Source organism: Crocodylus porosus, unplaced genomic scaffold, assembly GCF_001723895.1.
Source record: "Crocodylus porosus isolate Cpor-Errol unplaced genomic scaffold, CroPor_comp1, whole genome shotgun sequence".
NCBI classification, from domain to species: domain Eukaryota; kingdom Metazoa; phylum Chordata; order Crocodylia; family Crocodylidae; genus Crocodylus; species Crocodylus porosus.
This window is the reverse complement of record NW_017728943.1, coordinates 25,825,645-25,842,724: the sequence shown is the minus strand read 5'-3', so window position 1 is coordinate 25,842,724 and position 17,080 is coordinate 25,825,645. Positions and strand designations below refer to the sequence as shown.

Genomic DNA, 17,080 nt, shown 5'->3' with positions numbered 1-17,080 from the left:
CAGTGCTCCTTCCTGCCCATGGCAGGGGGTCGGACTCGATGATCTGTCTAGGTCCCTTCCCACTCATTGATTCTATGACCTTGTTCCTGAGAACAAGGTCCCCTCTTCCTAAAGGGCTGCACAGGGCCCACTTCCCCAAGATCCATCAAGGTCCTCTACAACAGGAGCTGCAGCACTACCAGGGGCAGAAGGGAGCGCAGTGTATAGCACAACCTCCTGGGTTTATCTGACAGTTCCTGCCCCAGTGCAAACTGGCTGCAGAGCAGGAGGGAAACCAGGGCCTCCAGTTCAGCAGTACTGCCAAAACAGTCCCTTGGAGCCTGACGGGTTTTCGCTTCATCTCTCCCCACAGCAGGAAGCAGAAAGTATCACACCTGCCGCCTGTACAGGCTCCCCTCTGCGCGTACTCCTGACCTCCTCCAGACAGATAGCCCCCCTCCCACTCCTGCCCATTACCATTTCACACTTGACGGAGTCTCTGCGCCACTTCTTTGCCACCCTTTAGGCTCTCTCTTTATCTTGAATATTGCACAGCACCAGAGCTTTTGATCCTCTCTGTACTGACTGCACTGCTGCATTTAGTACAACAGAAGGAGGGGAGCTGCTTTGAAAAAAATGGCCCCGGTTTCCATTAGGTGTCTGTGTGCATCACAACAAGGAAAACTGCTTTGGAAACACAATGTGAGCACAGAGTGCTCAGGTAGGCTTGTTGCCTTCACAGACACACTGACCCAAACAGTAAAAGGCAAGCAGATACAGAAAAGCAGGCATGGCAGCCACAGTGCAATCAAGATGTTACCAGTAATAAACACCCAAGCAATAGCTAACTTTCAAGAACAGGCATTAATCCGAACTCATGAGCAGCCACTGCAACACCACAAACTCAGCAAGGTGCTTCAACACACACCTTCATGTTTTGCATGTCTGAGGTCCCACTGACTGGTTTGGTTCCTAAAGCCAACAGGGAAGCACTGCTTTACACTTGGGCACATGCAGAAGTCTCCTGCAGATCTGAAGCCTAAAATCCAAGGGTACTAACATGAGGTGAAGTATCGTAGATTCCACTTTATCTCATCTTTGCTTACGCCCACTTCCCGAAGTGCAAGGTGATGCAACTTACCCACAAAGGAGCCGGAAGGAGCAGGGCAATGCAAGCTTCTGAAAACATAAAGTGACTAAAAACTAACGGCTCCAGCACAACTCTGCTAAGCTACACTTACCAGAAGCAAAATGCACCACCCCCAGGTACACCCCTTGGAGACAGACACTTCATCTTCTACCCGCTCCTGGATAAGCCAATGGACATGCTCATGCACATACAAAAGATATCTCTTCCTGCTTTTCCACTCAGTTCACTCCCCACTCCCTTACACATGCACATGAAAATTACATAGCATTCCCCCTTCATATATGTCAGATCCCAGAGTTGACCACTTACTCTTCCCTTCCCCTTTCCATTCCTTGCAGCTCAGTGGGAAGCAAGGGGAAGCACAAAAAAAATTAATGATTATAAATATTTTTCCATCTTCATCCAATACTTAAAATTTAAATTAAGGAAGGACACTTTAAAAAAATGCTTAAAAATAAAATGGAAACAGTAACACCTTATATTAACTTTGGAAGTGTATGTTGCCTATGCATAACCTATTGACATCATTTAAATGAAATAAAAACAAGATTAATAAAGTCTGATGAGGACCTGTTTGCTGCAAGTTTTAAAGATCAAAATACTGAGCTGGCAAAACTAACTCAGCACTGTACCTAGACTCCTGGTGGCCCTGGGAAAACATTTAGTATTGGGCCCCCCTTTGCTGGAGACAATGATAATAATAATCAACAAATTACCATTTTGGGGCCATCCTTTCTGTCCAGGCCCTGGGCAGCTGCCCAGTTTACCCATGCCTGTGTGTGGCCCTGAACTAACTGACTGGGCACCTGGGACAGCCAGAGTGGAACAAAGTGCTGAGCCATAGCACAGATCTCTTCTCTGGGTGGAGGGAGTGACTCTGGTCGTTGTATCTCATTCAGCTGGTTTAGTTCCCCAACCAGCAGGAAAACAAACAGGAGGTGAAAAAGAAGCTCCTTTTCCTCTTTGAGTCGATGAATACAAATGTGGTGTGTGAGAACAAAATCTTAGTTCTGCCATTTAGAAAATGTGGTGAGCAGAAACAATCAGTTAAATCACTAGCTACAGATAATACATCCTTTGTTTAGCTCATCTGTTTTAAATGCAAGACATGTTTTGAGAAACCTGCATTTTTCTTTCTGTTTGCAGCACACGGAAGGGATATTAACAGACAGAGAGCAACTATCACATACCAGGCATATGCATTCCAACAGCACAAATCACAAGGGGGGAAAAATCCTCCAACAGATCAAGGTGTCACCCCTTGTTTTCTAAATAAGTTAAATAAGTTAAGTTATATAATTGCTTAAGCAAAGGGACCTAAGCATTGTGCATCCTCCTGCTTAGCCAAACAACATACCAAAGTGGAACAACTAATGGGAGTGCAGTTGGCAGGAGGAAATCAGTTGAAGGGGACAAATGCAAAATGGGACAAAAGGCACCGATTTAAATGGATCCTTCCCACACCACACTCCTCCACAACTCTCCCAAGCTCAGATTATTTCCTCCTCACACATTCATAAGCACTCTGCAACCTTCCCCTCTCCTTTTCCCTGCCATCAGCCTCCAGGCTGCTCACAGCAGAGCAGCTTTCCTACTCTTCCTGAGCTTTGAATCCCTTCCAGGTGGGCCTTGGCTGGACTTTGAAGCAGGAACAAAGAAGGTGCAGACCAAGCCCATTTGAATTTACTCCCCGCCCTTCTCCTCAACCCAGAGAAGCAACAACTTTAAAACTCAGCCTCTTGAAGGCTCAGATCAAGCGTAGTGGCTTCTTAACCTGGCAGGGGAAATACCATGTATCTGTGTCCAAGAAGGCAGTTTTCCTGAACTGCCGCACAGGACTGGGAAATATGGGGGTTTTTTGTTTTTTTAAATTTGTGTCCATGGCTAAATTAGCCAAAACTACTTCCAAATCCATGAGTCCAGAACCATAAGTGGCCCTACTACTGGCAAACATCTTCCATCTACATCTAGGGCTTCAGATGTTCCCAAAACCTTTGGCAGGCAGCCTACTTGCAGGCCAAACATGGAGGCTCGCGGTTTGGATACCCCCCCGAGTTTCGCTTGCCCTCAGCCGTAAGGCCCTTGGAGCAAGTAGGGGAGGAGACTCCCATTTCCATAAACTGGGCTTAAAGCCGCTACACCTCAGCGGGTACTGAACCACGGCAGAAGAGCAGTTCTCTTGCGAAGCGGTTCAGGAAAACTGCCTTCTTGGACACAGATACAAGGTATTTCCCCTGCCAGGTTAAGAAGCTGCTACACTTGATCTGAGCCTTCCAGAAGCCAAGAAGTGACTGGGAGACATGAGTTTGTGTCTGTGATCACTCCAGAGAGACCAACACTGATCTAGGGGCCCTTGATAAGGGAGACATCTGCAAAGAATGGGGAGAACCTTAAAGAATTAATCTTCTGCTCTCCCCACGCCTGCCACAGCACATAATATTCATCCCATGTGTGAACAGCACCCACCATTTTTTTAAATTTAAATGAGCTCTCACTGCCTCCCACCACTTTCTGAGGTGAGGCTGAGGTGTGCTGTGGTGGTTTCCACTGTACTCAGCTGCCAATCCTCAATCAGCCACATTTCAAAGAGGAAAAACCCACATGTTCTTCCACTCCTACTGTGGCGCCTGGCACTTCAGAGGAGTCTGGGCTGCTCTGAAGTTTAACTCAGGGCCTTAACGTTGCTTCAGAAGCTGTTTGGAGCTTCTCATCATTTGAAAAATCCCTTTGCTTAGAATTATGAAATTACTATGAAATGAAGGAGATTCCCAGCCAGCTTCTCCACCAGCATAAACCAGTGCAAACCCAGGAAAACTCAAATCAGTCTGGCTCCACTGAGGTTTCTCTGGGGTTGAATGCATTTGCTAGCTGTGTTATGCAGAACAAAACACTGAGAACAAAAAGAGAGATTCCCACAATGTAGTATTTTTAGACATAAATGGCCCAGCCAGAACTTAGCGTATCACAGGAATGACAAGACTTTAAGATCATGTGGAAGATTCTGATTCAAAAGCGTGACTGATACAGACATTATTGGACACTGCTGGTGGAAACAAATGGGAAAAGGAACGAAGACCACAGTTTTGAAGTTTAAGGGAAGCTGCTCATTTGACAATAACGTGTGTGCCTGAGTTGGAGGAAGGAGGCAGATCTGACAGGGTTAGGGCAATATAGAGATCCCCACACTGACTAATCTGTAACTGAATCTCCCTTGGAATGCTGAAAGCACAAAGGAAGCACTCTGCAGCTGAAGAGCAGATGCTCACAATGCAGCTAGGATGCTCTATAGACATTACTTACCCTATGTTTCATCTATGCACAATACCCATTAAGGGAAGTGGCAGGTCCATGTCAGTGGTTTGCACATGCCTTCCCTTGCCTTTTGAGAATGACAGAATTAAAAACAGACATCAATTTTTGGAATTTCCTAGTTGAAACTCCCAGTATCTGAGCAGCCAAAGCCACTTCATTTTGCCATTGTAGCAAAACTAACCACTCAGCTTGCTTCCTCTTATGAAAAATACAAAAAATGTCCCCCAGTGAACAAATACCCATATACCATACTTATTCAAATACAAGATGAGGTGTGGCCCCCCCCCTCCCCTCCCCTCTATTTACCATGGAGAAAAAAAGCCCCTGGTCTTGGATTTGAGTATGAGGTGGGGGGTGGGTGGGGGCAGAGACGAGACAGGAAGCTGCTGTAGCTCCAGCCACAGATGCTACCACCAGGTCAGGCTCAGGCCGTGCTCTGTGCCCCAGGTTGAAGCAGAGCCAGAGCCTGTACAGCAAAGGAAAGGGAAGTGGTGAGGGGGAGGGACGGCAGGCTCAGGGAGGGCAAGTGGTGGGGTTAGGACAGGCTTCGGGGGCAAGATGTGGGAGGCAAGTGGCAGGGGTCATGCAGCCCCTCACTATCCCACCATCACTTGTCCCCCTGCAGCAGTGTGGAGGGGACGGACAATAAATTTAAGATGACCCTCCAATAATTAGATTCTATACATGGCAAAATTAGAAACACATTTATACAGTTTCCATGTATAGAATCTAATTACATTCAGGGTATATTGGATTTGGATAAATATGGTAATTTTCTGCATGTACATGCATCTCTGGCACCAGGCTGGGCAATATGTTGCCCTCACTCTGTGCTGTTTTCACAAGCGAGGCACACAAGCCCTCTAGACATAGCTATACAATGTACAATGCCAGGTCCAGCCTCTATGACCTGTGGGGCAGCTGCCACTGCCAAAAGTGCCAAAGTGCTATACACAGGACCAAACTAGCCAGTCAAAACATGACTTTTGGAAATCTCCCTTCAGCAAGTTTCAGGAGAGGCAAAAGTAAGTTCAATTCAAAATGTGGAGCTGCCTCATGCAAACAGCACTACAAAGATATAGCTGCAGAGCCCTGCTCGTACCCTATCACTACAGTTTGTTAACGAGATAAGGAACTTCACTTAATTCAAGAAATACTTTCTTTACCACATGGAAGCATCAGCTTTCTCCAGCCAACAGAGCATTATGATCTAGCCCCCGCATCCTTCCATCCCCCCACTGAAGGCAGCTGGGATTCCACAGCACCCAAATCACACTGAATTTCCATGGCACTGGGGCACCTTATTCCATGAGACCTTTTAATAATCCCCTCTCCTCCCTCCACTGAAGAGCCCGATTCTGGTCAGGGAAATCTCAATAAAAAGCAAATGGTAACATCACCAACCGGTGGGGATACAAGTGTCATCCACAGGCAGGTAAGAGTCTGCTTCAATGGAAACCTCGTGGTCATAGATATCACGTGAGCCCTATGAGACAGTAAGAGAAAAGCTTAATTCTGCAACATTTGAAATGGAAATTTCACAACATGAAGAAGAAAGAAGCCAAATTCAACAGCCTGGACTAAATATTACCATCAGGTTTATGGCCTCCTACAACCTGTCTGCCATCTGATAACTCCAGGTAACCAACCTGCTTTTGTGTCTGTAACTCCTCTTCATTTGTAGTCTCACAGAACAGCTTTCCAAAAATTGGGGGGTTTTTTCATACTTGAGAGATTTCTTACTATCTTTAGTTTCTCTCACCATTTTCAATTTCTTTTTTTGCCTGAAAAAGGACATGTATGTCCAAAAGCTTGCAAAGAACAACTCTTTTGCAATTATTTAGCTGGTCTAATAAAAGATATCACCTCTACCCAAAGAGTTTGTCTGCCTTTGTACTTAGATGAATGTAGCTACAGCCAAGATCCCTAATTCTGCAGCTGTGTCATGATGGAAGGGTCATGATGCATCTTCCACTGGTAGCTACAAACCATTACTGCATGACAGGATATTGAGCAACTTGCCAATTGTACTAATTTGGTAATTGCAGCACCCTTCCTCTTTGCCCTACACTGCAGTTCCTTGGTTTGTCTCCCCATAGCAGTGTAGTTGCCATGACAGAAGGTGCTGGGCAAAAAACTTAGGGTGGTTCCTAGCACTCTAAACTTTTTGGGGTGGGACCATCTTTTTACACTGTGTTTGTACAGCACCTCAAAAGATCACAATGCTAATAAATGGAAACTAGGCACTCCAGGAAATGCTCTGAATACTGAAAGTAACTCAGACTGATTACTTAAGATCTGGGGCAAGTTTTTAAGTACCACTTATATACTCCAGAGAGCAGGTAAGAAATGAAAGGCACTAGAAGCCATTTTGGCACTAAAAGGGGTCCAAAAAAGGCCTCTAGGAAGCTGCTCAAGGGGAAATGGAAGCTATGTGCAGTGCTTGAGAGTCTGTTGTAGTGGACAAAAGACCTGCAGGGCTGTAGGAGGCAAGGAATATCTCCCTCCCCCATCTTGTGTAGTGGGGACCACATGTATTTATAGTTCTCACCCTGCTCCTGCTGGCATAAATGGCTGAACACCCACTGACCTCAAATGGGAACATGAACAGAGCTGCAAACTAGGGGTGCACTGATAAAGATTTTATTGGCTGATACCAACAGCCAATTATTAACCAGCCATATTGGCCAATACCGACCTGATAACTGATTTACAGAACATGGCTCCCCTGGACTTCCTGTAATTGCACAGATTTACAGGAATGCAGTCAGGCAGCGTGGACAGCAGCTCCCTGCAGGTAAGTCTGTGGAGGGGAAGGGGTGTGAGAAGGGCACAGATCAAGGCCTCCATGTTGAGGAAGAAAGTGGGGCAGGGGTTGGAGACACTGCCCAGCCAGGACGGTGAATGGGACCCAGGGTGGGGAGCAGGACAGAGCTATGGTCAACTCATCCAGGGGATCAGTGTCCTCATGCTTAAAAATGGTGTGGGGGGAACTTGAACTAAAGCTCATTGAATGGGAAGCCAGGGTAGCCATGCGCCTGCCACACTGTGGGCTGGCTAAGTAATTAGCATGATGATGGGATAATGGGCTTGTCATTCACCAGTGCCAATAAGCCTGCCCAAAGCACTACACAGATGTGGCTACACTGCCTGCAGCTTAGGAGGCAGCTTGCCTGAAGCATTGCAGCATCCAAGGGCATTGCTGCTAGGCAGGGTGGGTTTACCCTGTAGACATGACATAAGAGTAAGAATTGGGCAATACTTTCAGGTCCTGCATCCCTTGTGTAGCAGGGGATGGAAGGTTTATTTGCCTTCTGTGAGTACAGAGAGGTGGTTAGCCATGTTACCCTGAAGTCTGGCAGAAGGCAGGACAGTATGGCACCTTAGAGATGAACTCAACAAGGTTTAACTAATGAGTTAGTCTCTAAAGTGCCACCCTGCCCTGCTTTCTACTTAACTTCAGACTAATATCACAGCTAACTACTTCGCTACAAATGTAATGAGAGCAAAGAATTAAGACCACGCAACTCAGTTGACAGAGGCCTCAGATGGGACACAGGAGACCTGGGCCCTGCCCCTGACTTGTTGTGTGATCTTGAACAAGTTGCTTCCCCCTCTGTGCCTGCTTTCCCTCCCAACCTCTCTCATCCATTTAGATAATGAGCAAGGACATACAGTGCCTACTGCAATGGGGCCTTGATCTCAACTGAGACTGTTAAACAGAGCATGACAAGAATACCTCTTTCATAGGTCAAGGAAACCCTCTTTGAACATGGCTCCCATGAATGTCCAACAATCCATCCAATTCAGGGAAATGCCTACCCATAATCAGGAGTAGCCCCGTGGCTTCCTCCATCATCCTGCACCACATTTCACACATTCTTGGGTTCCCTCGCCATCCTAATACTGTAAACAAACAATGTAGACTGCCACTGCCAAGTAGAGAATAACAATGGATTTAGTTCAGTTAGACCAATTTAGGGAGTTTTTTTGAAGCATGTTGAGACAAAGTGCTTACCTGGCCTGCTAGATTGAAATAAGCATGGTTTGTCAAATTAACTGGAGTAGTCTTGCTGGCTTGAGCTCTGTAGTTGATTGCTAATTCCCCACCATCTAGTGTATATGTCACCCAAACCTTCAGTTCACCAGGGTATCCCTCCTCATTATCTGGACTTATTCGGAAGAAGCGAACACCATTTGGCAGCACCTGGGGGGTCCAGAGAACCTGAAACAACAATTTTCAGAACTTTTTTTTTTTCGTTTTCTCTCCATCCTTGCTGAAATACACATGGCACATTTGGTGCAGCTCCAGTTTGAGAGGCAAACACCTCTCAGTTTTTTTGCCTGCTGCTGCAGTGACAGGTAAATGTAACAGCCTTCACTAATGCTACATGCTGTATCTAATGCAGGAAGGAAAGCCTGCTGATCTGTGCTACTTCTTTCTTTATTGAGAACTTCTAATTCTTAGCTACATGATTTATGAACCACAAACATCTGGATATCGTGTTGCACTGAGGTGCTACATAAATCACACCTTTTTTTTCTTTCGTCTTTGTTTTTTTGAAGAAGCCCAGACAGTGCTTTCTCTGCCTTATTACTTTTTTCTTAATTGTCTCTCTTAAAGGCCAAAATCTGTTTTTCTGGCTTTTGTTTTTCAATTTCAGCTTTCTGCCCCTAGTTTTGATTAGTTCTAATGAAATGGCCTTTTCTGGGACAACATATGGAATTCCTCTGTCTTTTTGAGTATCACATAAAAGTCTTTCAGTCATTTTAATGTTTCCTTATTAATATAACTAGTCACTTCAACAAATTTACCTCTAAGAGGCTTTGGCAGCATCCCATGACAACAAAGGTGATGTCTCAGGTTGATTGTTCTCTTTCATTTAAATTTTGAATTGTTTTTTGAATTCTACTGCAAAAGCCTATAATGATAGAGCAAATTATATTGTTTCACAACATATGATGAAATGAGCTTGAGCTCATGAAAGCTTGTGCACGCTCTATATATCTTATTTAGTTGGTCTATAAAGGTGCATACCTACTCTGCCTTTTGACTGACTTTAGATTAACATGGCTAACTACCTATCTCAGAAAAAATTATATTCATACTCCAAGTTTTTCTGTTATTGCTGATCTGCCCAAAAGTAAGTGCATATTGGTGTGTGATTGGTTACTTTAACTAGTTGAAGGCAACATTTCCCTGAAATTAACACTATTAAGGCTTCTTCCTTCCCCCTACTCATGCTCCATCCTCCCCTCCAAAATCAATTTCTGTTTCATTCCTGCCAACAGCTTGCAGAACTGAGGCCTCCATGATGAAAGACAAGAGGTCAGAACCGGATTGACTGGGGCCCGTTTGTGCTAGAAAACATTACTGAACGTATGGTGGCTATCTTTGGAAATGGAACAGATAATGAAAGACTGACTAAATCCATTAGGCCCTCAAAAGAGAGAGACTGAGTAAGATTTGCTCATATCTTTATGGAACGTCAACAATGACAAAATAAAGCATTTAAAAAAATAAGGACAGCTACACTGGTTCTAAAAAATAGGTTCACAGTACAAAGTTGCAAATTTTGGAGCATATCAGTCTGAGCTCGAAACTCAGCCTTCGCTGATGACTTCAGTGGTTCCACAACTGATGTATCTAACCTCAACAATAGTACAGCAAACAAAACCAGTAATAAGTCTACAAACGTAAAAGGCTCCATTGGTTTCACAGAATATATATGAAAGCTATTTATACCATTTGCATCTGCAATGCAGTCCCCTATTTTCTGCAGTTCAAAAAACCCCCCAAAATTGTTACAGTTAATAGAAGCATGCTTATAGACACGAGCTATATTGCTTCACGCTGACCGCAACATTGCAGTTAGCTAGATAAAAATAAATCTTGGTCAAGATCGTGTCAACAAGTTAGCAAACAGCTGACACACTCTGTTCTTGTATAAACTGACCCCACAACTCTGATCAGCATTGAATTATTTAGCCTGAATGCTCCCAAGTGTCTGTTCTCATGATACAATATTCTAATAAGGTTTTGGTGAAGTATGTTGTTACTTATGAAAGCTCATGCCTCTCTGAACCATTTAGTATCCAAGACGCTGCCCTGCCCTATCTTCTTCCTGACTTCAAGACTAACACAGCTAATCACCTCTTCCCTCAACACTGTAATGAAGGCAAGCGCTCGGGAAGAGACGCAGATGATATATACCTGTGTATCTGACTTTGTTGGTATCTATTTGACTTCAATGCCTAAAAAATGCTTTAGAGAAAGGGTGTCTTTGTTAAAATTCAAGAACCTCTGATTTAGTTTATGGCATAAGAAGTCACAAATATTTGAGAAAAACCTCCAGCAAAACTAGGGAAGTTCAGACTTTATAATCCAGATATTCTGAAGGAAAACAAGCTCTTCTCTGAAACACCTTTCAAGCTACCTTTGAGAATCACAGAGGCACAAAACAATCCCTTGCAGGCTGCCTTTCAAACAACAGTTGTTTTGGCAATCAAATCAAAGCCAGCACTACAAGCAAAACTGTACAGGGAGGCTGCAAACAGCTGAAGAGAGGTCTAAGGAGTCCTGGCCCAGCTTGTTGCTGGTCATGAGTGCACACATACGTCTGGGCGTATAGCGTGGGGGACACAGTTGTGCCTCTACAACAAGGATCGGGTCCCTCACGACTCTTCTACTGTCTGCCCTGGCATGCCAACATCTTATAAATTAGGTTGAAGTGTTTTTGGCACTGTGACCAAAAATGTTGCTGACCCCTGTCCTACACCGTATTCTGTGAAACCTCACAGAAAGCCACGAATCAGATACTTGTTTTTACAAATGCATTCAATCAAACACATCTCATGGTATTAAAACCACCCCCACCACCCCCAAACCAGAACCTATTGTAAAACCAGCATGATCTTCAGCCTGGTTCCTAACAGACGAAATCAGAAACTAGAGAATAGCTGCTGTTATAATCTGTAGAGAGAGGTAAGTAGCCTTGTTAGTTTGAAGTCAGGCAGACAGCAGGGTAGAGATGTACCTTATAGACTGCCTAAATCACAGATGCATAAGTTTTTGTGTCCTTTCTTTCTTGAGGTTTTGAAAGGATGTGCATATCATTTCATGGCATCCAATAAAGTGAGTTCTTCCCCACAAAAGATTATGCATCTCTGATTCAGTTAGTTAATCTGTAAAGTGTATCTTCACTCTGCTTTCTAACTGTTATAATTTATATGATACCAATGGTGCACTAGTGTTTGCCAGCAGCATGCAAGGCAATTTAATGAAGAAAGGAGGTGTGCAACCAGGAGAAAGAGAGGCTGCTAGTCCTCAAAGACAGAACCAGGGTCTGCAATAGGCTCTTGGGAGTACAGATTAAGAGTTGTTGGATTTTGGAAGACAATCCATTAGGATTTAGCAGTGCCATTAATCCAGGGGAAGAAGGAAAGGGAGGAATCAGAGATTACACCAAGGCTGAAAAACTGTTGGGCAGGAAAAAGAGTGGAATTGACCTATGTACAGACACAAGCCACCAGGCTGCCTAATGCAAATCAGGGTCCTGTTGTGCAGGACAGTTCGCAAACATAGAGATGCCTCCAGCCCCGGAGAGCTTACATCCATGAAGACAAGCCAAAGGTTGGGGAAGACACAGTACAACAAAGAAGTGACTTTCCAAGGTCCAGCCCTAGTTACAAAATTACCAACCAGTGCCAGGTAGGCCATATAACCCTACTTGGGGGAATATTTTACTGGCAGCAAGAGCTCCCAATGCAAATGGTGCCTTTTAAAAACTGCACAAAACAGAGTGATCCATTGTCAGAGAAAAGTATGTTGCTGTGATCAGACAGACAGATTGGTAGGACTATCAGATTTCAGGGAACCCAGAGCTTCAGTCCATGAACATCAGTGATTCAGAGGTAAAACTTCTTATAATAAAAACACATAATAAAATGAAACAAAACTCTTGCTTTAACAGGGTGCCGTATGCTGAAAAAATGGGGATAGTTTGTTCACCATCAGCTTTACCTTGTCAAATCCTTTTGTTCCTCCATGCAGGCTGTTGGGCTTATTGTTGATGGCTAATTGATACTCCTTTCCCTCCAGGATAAATTTCCCTTTAGCAATTCTGTTGGCAACACGCCCAATGACTGCTCCAAAGTAGGGGTGTTTGTTGACATAGCCTGACAAAAATAATGAATTACTGTTAAAAAATAAAATCCACACTTGACCATGAGTACTGAGGGGGCAGCGAGAGAGGGAGCACATGGCAGAAGCAGCTCAGAGGGTAGGGCTGCGAGTGGCAGATGTCAGAAAGGAACATCCTGGCTATGGTGAGCAACCTGTTTGAAGCTGAGGGCAACAACATGCAGGAGCTGTCTGAAAATATTTACTGGTTTGGTTTCTCAGAGGCATCTGGTTCTGTAGCAGAAGGGGCCTGCCCATGAGTGCCTTCTTGCACAACCCTGCTCTCCTCACAGCCTTCAATAATAGGAGTGTTTCAGTCCTAAAACATATGCCTTGCAAAACCAGGAAATGGTTAAGTCCCTTTAAAATATTTGCCTTTGCAGGAAAAAGGGTCATTAAGGCAGGAAACAGAGTCAAGGGACACTTCCCACGCAACACAGCCATGACAAGTCCTAGCCCAGTGAGATAAACACAAGACCATCCTTCCTGTTAGATTTCCTGAGAGTAGGATGCTCTCGACAAAGACTTTAGAACAGAGGTTCTCAAACTGTGGTATGCAGACCACCCCTGGTCCACAAGCTCCATTCAGGTGATCCACGGAAAGGTGACCTAAGGCTAAAGCTGACAAACATTACACCCAACTTCGCAGAACTTTGCTCAAAAAAAACAGGCACATTCATTGCATTAGAAAGGTAAGACTACTGATATTAAAATATGAGTTATGTGCTTTAATTTGCAGAACTAAAAAAGTTTAAGTGATCCACCGAGACCCTCAGCAATTTTCAAGTGATCTGCGAAAAAAAAAGTGAGAACCACTGCTTTAGAACAAGGGTCATACACAGGAAGTACTGGGCTAGGTGGCTTTCTCAGGACTCCAAATTAAGTCCGAGCTGGAGTGCAGGATGGGAGCCAGCTCTCCTGGGTCCCAGTCCATTGCTTTAGCTACTGCTTGCAGCCCCGGCCCCACACAGTCCCAGTATATGGAAACTTCACAAGTCCTTAGGATAATTCAGCTTGGACAGGCTGTTTTTATACACAGCAGTGTAGCCAAGGGGATCAGATATGGGGCAGCCATAGGAGACCTGGCTGGCACAATGCTGTTTGCCTCCCTTTGTGGTAGGGATATAAAAGGACTCGCTTTACTATTAAGAGCTGTTAAACATCAGGGAAGTATTAGAAGCTGCCAGTGGCAAGAGAGATTTGTGCTTATGGCAGAGGTGTAACAAGCAGCTTTTGCATCCTGGGATGGTACCCCAGTAACCCATCTCTAGTTATGCTACTCATTCCTGGTGTAGTAGTAAATTTAGTCGGGCTTCTGGCCTACTTGACTAGGAAAACAGACAAAGACCAGAAGAGCTGATACTGCTTATTTCAGTCACATGTTCTGAGATAAGGAATCTTGCATGCCTTATTACCCTGTGCACAGATGTCCAATTAAGTAAACTTGTTTTGGTTTCTCCAAGTTCGTATTTTTTCCTCTCTGTCTTAAGTATAAATATGCTTGTAAACTTAGAGAGTCCGAGAAATCCTTTGAAACAGACAAGTGGGTTCCCCTTGCTGTATGAAATTCTCCCTGTGATCACAGTACAGCCTTAAATAAAAAAAAGCTGGCTCTGTCAGTTCTGATTCAACCACAACACAAAGTTTGATTTCTTCCACACTGGTCTTTGGCTCCCAACCCAGCTCCCCTTCCCCTACCTTTCAGGGTATTTTGGAAGGGAAGGTCTCTTCAACAATTTTTCTCACTCACAGAACAGAAGCATGGCTTCTAGAAGGCATGTTCCACAGAACCAAAAGCAAAATCTTAGAACTCACCGGCACTTGAGCTAATTTTTGGTGTTAGACACAAGAAGGTAGTACAGCGATGGGGCTCGCATGTGGATATTGCCTGTTCTTGTCCTTGTATGTGCTCAGGAAAACAATTATGAGAAGGTTAACATTTTTCTAAAATAAAGTCTCTATTCGTATAAAAGTTCTGAAACTCTCAGAAAGACCATCATTCACTGACCCTACATTTTCACCTCAACCAGGGTTTGCCCACAGACACATGCACTTGCTGAAAAAACAAAACCCATTTCTACCAAACTAAGCACACACAAGGAAAACACAGCAGGAGACTCTAGTAAAGTGGTACAGGGCTGGTCCACAGCTTGGATACTTCATGAGGTCAGTGCAAGGGGCTGGGCCCTGCATACCTGGCCTGGGACCCACACTGTCCTGGCCCAGGTCCATGTGCCTGGATCGGGCCACGTACCAGCTCAGCCAGGCCCTGCACCACTCCAGCCCCTTGCATCTTGGTCTTGCATGCCTGATTTAGCCTGCAGGCCCATGCTAACCACCCACATTGCTGCTCCTGGCTTGGACTGTGAAGATCCTGAGGAGCCCAAAATAGCTCAACAGAGCCGAGGAGCCATGGCAACACAACTAATTAAATTTTTTACTAACTCTGAGAATTAGGCTTTATTCAGCTGGACTTTGCTGCTGTTACAAAGGTGCCAAAGCTTTACATAAGCAGAATGCCGCTTCTTGTCCAATTAGACTTCATGGATTGAGAGATAGTGAGCTTCCACTGTAAAATGGATTGTGCCCTATGTCCTTGAACTATTCAGAGACAACTGCCTTTCCATAATGTTGGAAACAGGAGTTTAGAGTCTCTTCAACACTTGTAAGTGTTGACCTTCAAATTTGCTTCAGTACATTTTGGGCCCTAGGTTCTGGTGGCAGGTGCCAATCAGGTAAAGAGCTGGTGAATGCTAAATGACTATACGGCAGTGAGGAAATTTCCAGATTTCTAAAAGCCTTCATCTATCAGGATGCCACAGACTAATGGTTGGCCACCTCTGGTAATTCTTGTTAAAAACCTGAGTAAACAATGCAGGACAAGTTTGCCCCCTTAGACCTCTTGCCACTGGGAAGAGGAGGAAAAACAACTTTCAAGATATTAAGTTTCCTTATCCATCGGGGGGCAAGGTTGGTCCTGTTTACAGAACAGGATCCAATCTCAAACCACTCCTGATTCTCTAGTATCTACACAGGTATCAGGACATCCCCGAGGCCAGAAACAAGTATGTGGATGCCCTACTCCTCTGCCTGCAGAGGTCAAACATCATGTCTCCATGAGAAGAAAGCTTTAGATGCTTATCTGACCCTACATCACCACCCTGCCCCACAGGCCTCCGCTACATACAGTTGTCTTAGGAGGGCAGCAGTTGTAATAGCTTATCATACTCCCCTCCCACCCACCTGCACCATCCTGCTTCAGGAAGGGTCCAAAAAGAGCCCATCTGATGGGTGCTGTCACATAAGAATCCCACCTCCATAGATTTGCTTCCTTCCTAAGAGATGCAAGTGCTTCCCCTCTCTGCGTTCATCTCTTTGATGAGGATGACTTCCTCTGTCTGCTACTTTTCAGTGGAGAAGGAAAGGAAAGGCCAGATAAGACAGCTGACCAGACCCCTATTGCCAAGGGGTTATAGATCACCAGTGCCTATAACTCTCCCCAAGCTCTCCAGCTCTCTGAGCTGTAATGAGGGAAGAAAAAGCCAAGACAAAGGAATGAGGCAGCAATTACCACCTGAGAACCAAAAAGAGACTGGGGAGTATGCAATCATATCCCTTACATTGTCACAACTCCAATACAAAGACCTCATTTTACAATTCCCTGTTAAAGAGCTAACTTCCTTGCTTTGGGTATTTCCAAGACAGAACAGAAAGCTGACCGCAGCTTCAAGTGCATAACCAACCAACAGCAGCTTCCTCCTTCAGTCTCTTCTAACCCTAGTGACCCCCCACAGGCATTCACCATTTTTCATATAACAAGCTACCTACAGTGCTGCACTAATGCAGTTATGCTGGTTCTGGTTTAAGGGGCAGTGAGCACAGCTAGTCCAGGCATGGCATTATCATGCAGCCCTACAAGGCATCCTTCTGAGTGGGGCAACTTTCAGGAACCTCCACTGGGTGCAAAAGTTTCAGCATCTAACTTTGATTAAAATAACAATATCCCAGCCAGACAAAGGAGGCCTGCCTTGCTTTTGGGTACTCACATCAGTGTTTAGTCTGTACAAGGCCCATTTAATTGCCTATCCAAGGATCAAGCAGGTTATCCTACTGGAGCAGCCATATTTTAACATAGTCACCTATTCCTGTCAGCAAGCTAAGGTCCATTTTTTTCTACCAAGCTTCAGATGTCACTAGTCTGCTCAGGCCTGGGGTCCTCCCATATCACCAACCCAACAGTCATAGTATCATAGAAAATTAGGGTTGGAAGGACCTCAGGAGGTCATCTAGTCCAACCCCCTGCTCAACACAGGTCCAACCTGAACTATACCATCAGATCACCAGATCATTAGATGCAGGGGTAGCAGTGGACATAGTCTTCCTGGACTTCTGGAAGGCTTTTGACACTGTCTCTCACCCCGTTCTTATTAAGAAACTGGGGAGCTGTGGTGTAGACA

General features: G+C 44.8%; 1 protein-coding gene across 1 annotated transcript in view; it reads right to left on the bottom strand.

The window, feature by feature from the left end:
* Positions 1 to 17,080, bottom strand: part of GALM (galactose mutarotase) — a 38,009-nt gene that overhangs the window by 17,827 nt on the left and 3,102 nt on the right. The window contains exons 2-4 of the mRNA XM_019549042.1: positions 12,465 to 12,619; positions 8,460 to 8,666; positions 5,846 to 5,927 (exon numbers count right to left, since the gene is read on the bottom strand). Of these exons, the coding sequence (XP_019404587.1) occupies positions 5,846 to 5,927; positions 8,460 to 8,666; positions 12,465 to 12,619 (444 nt within the window). The remainder of the gene's footprint in view (positions 1 to 5,845; positions 5,928 to 8,459; positions 8,667 to 12,464; positions 12,620 to 17,080) is intronic.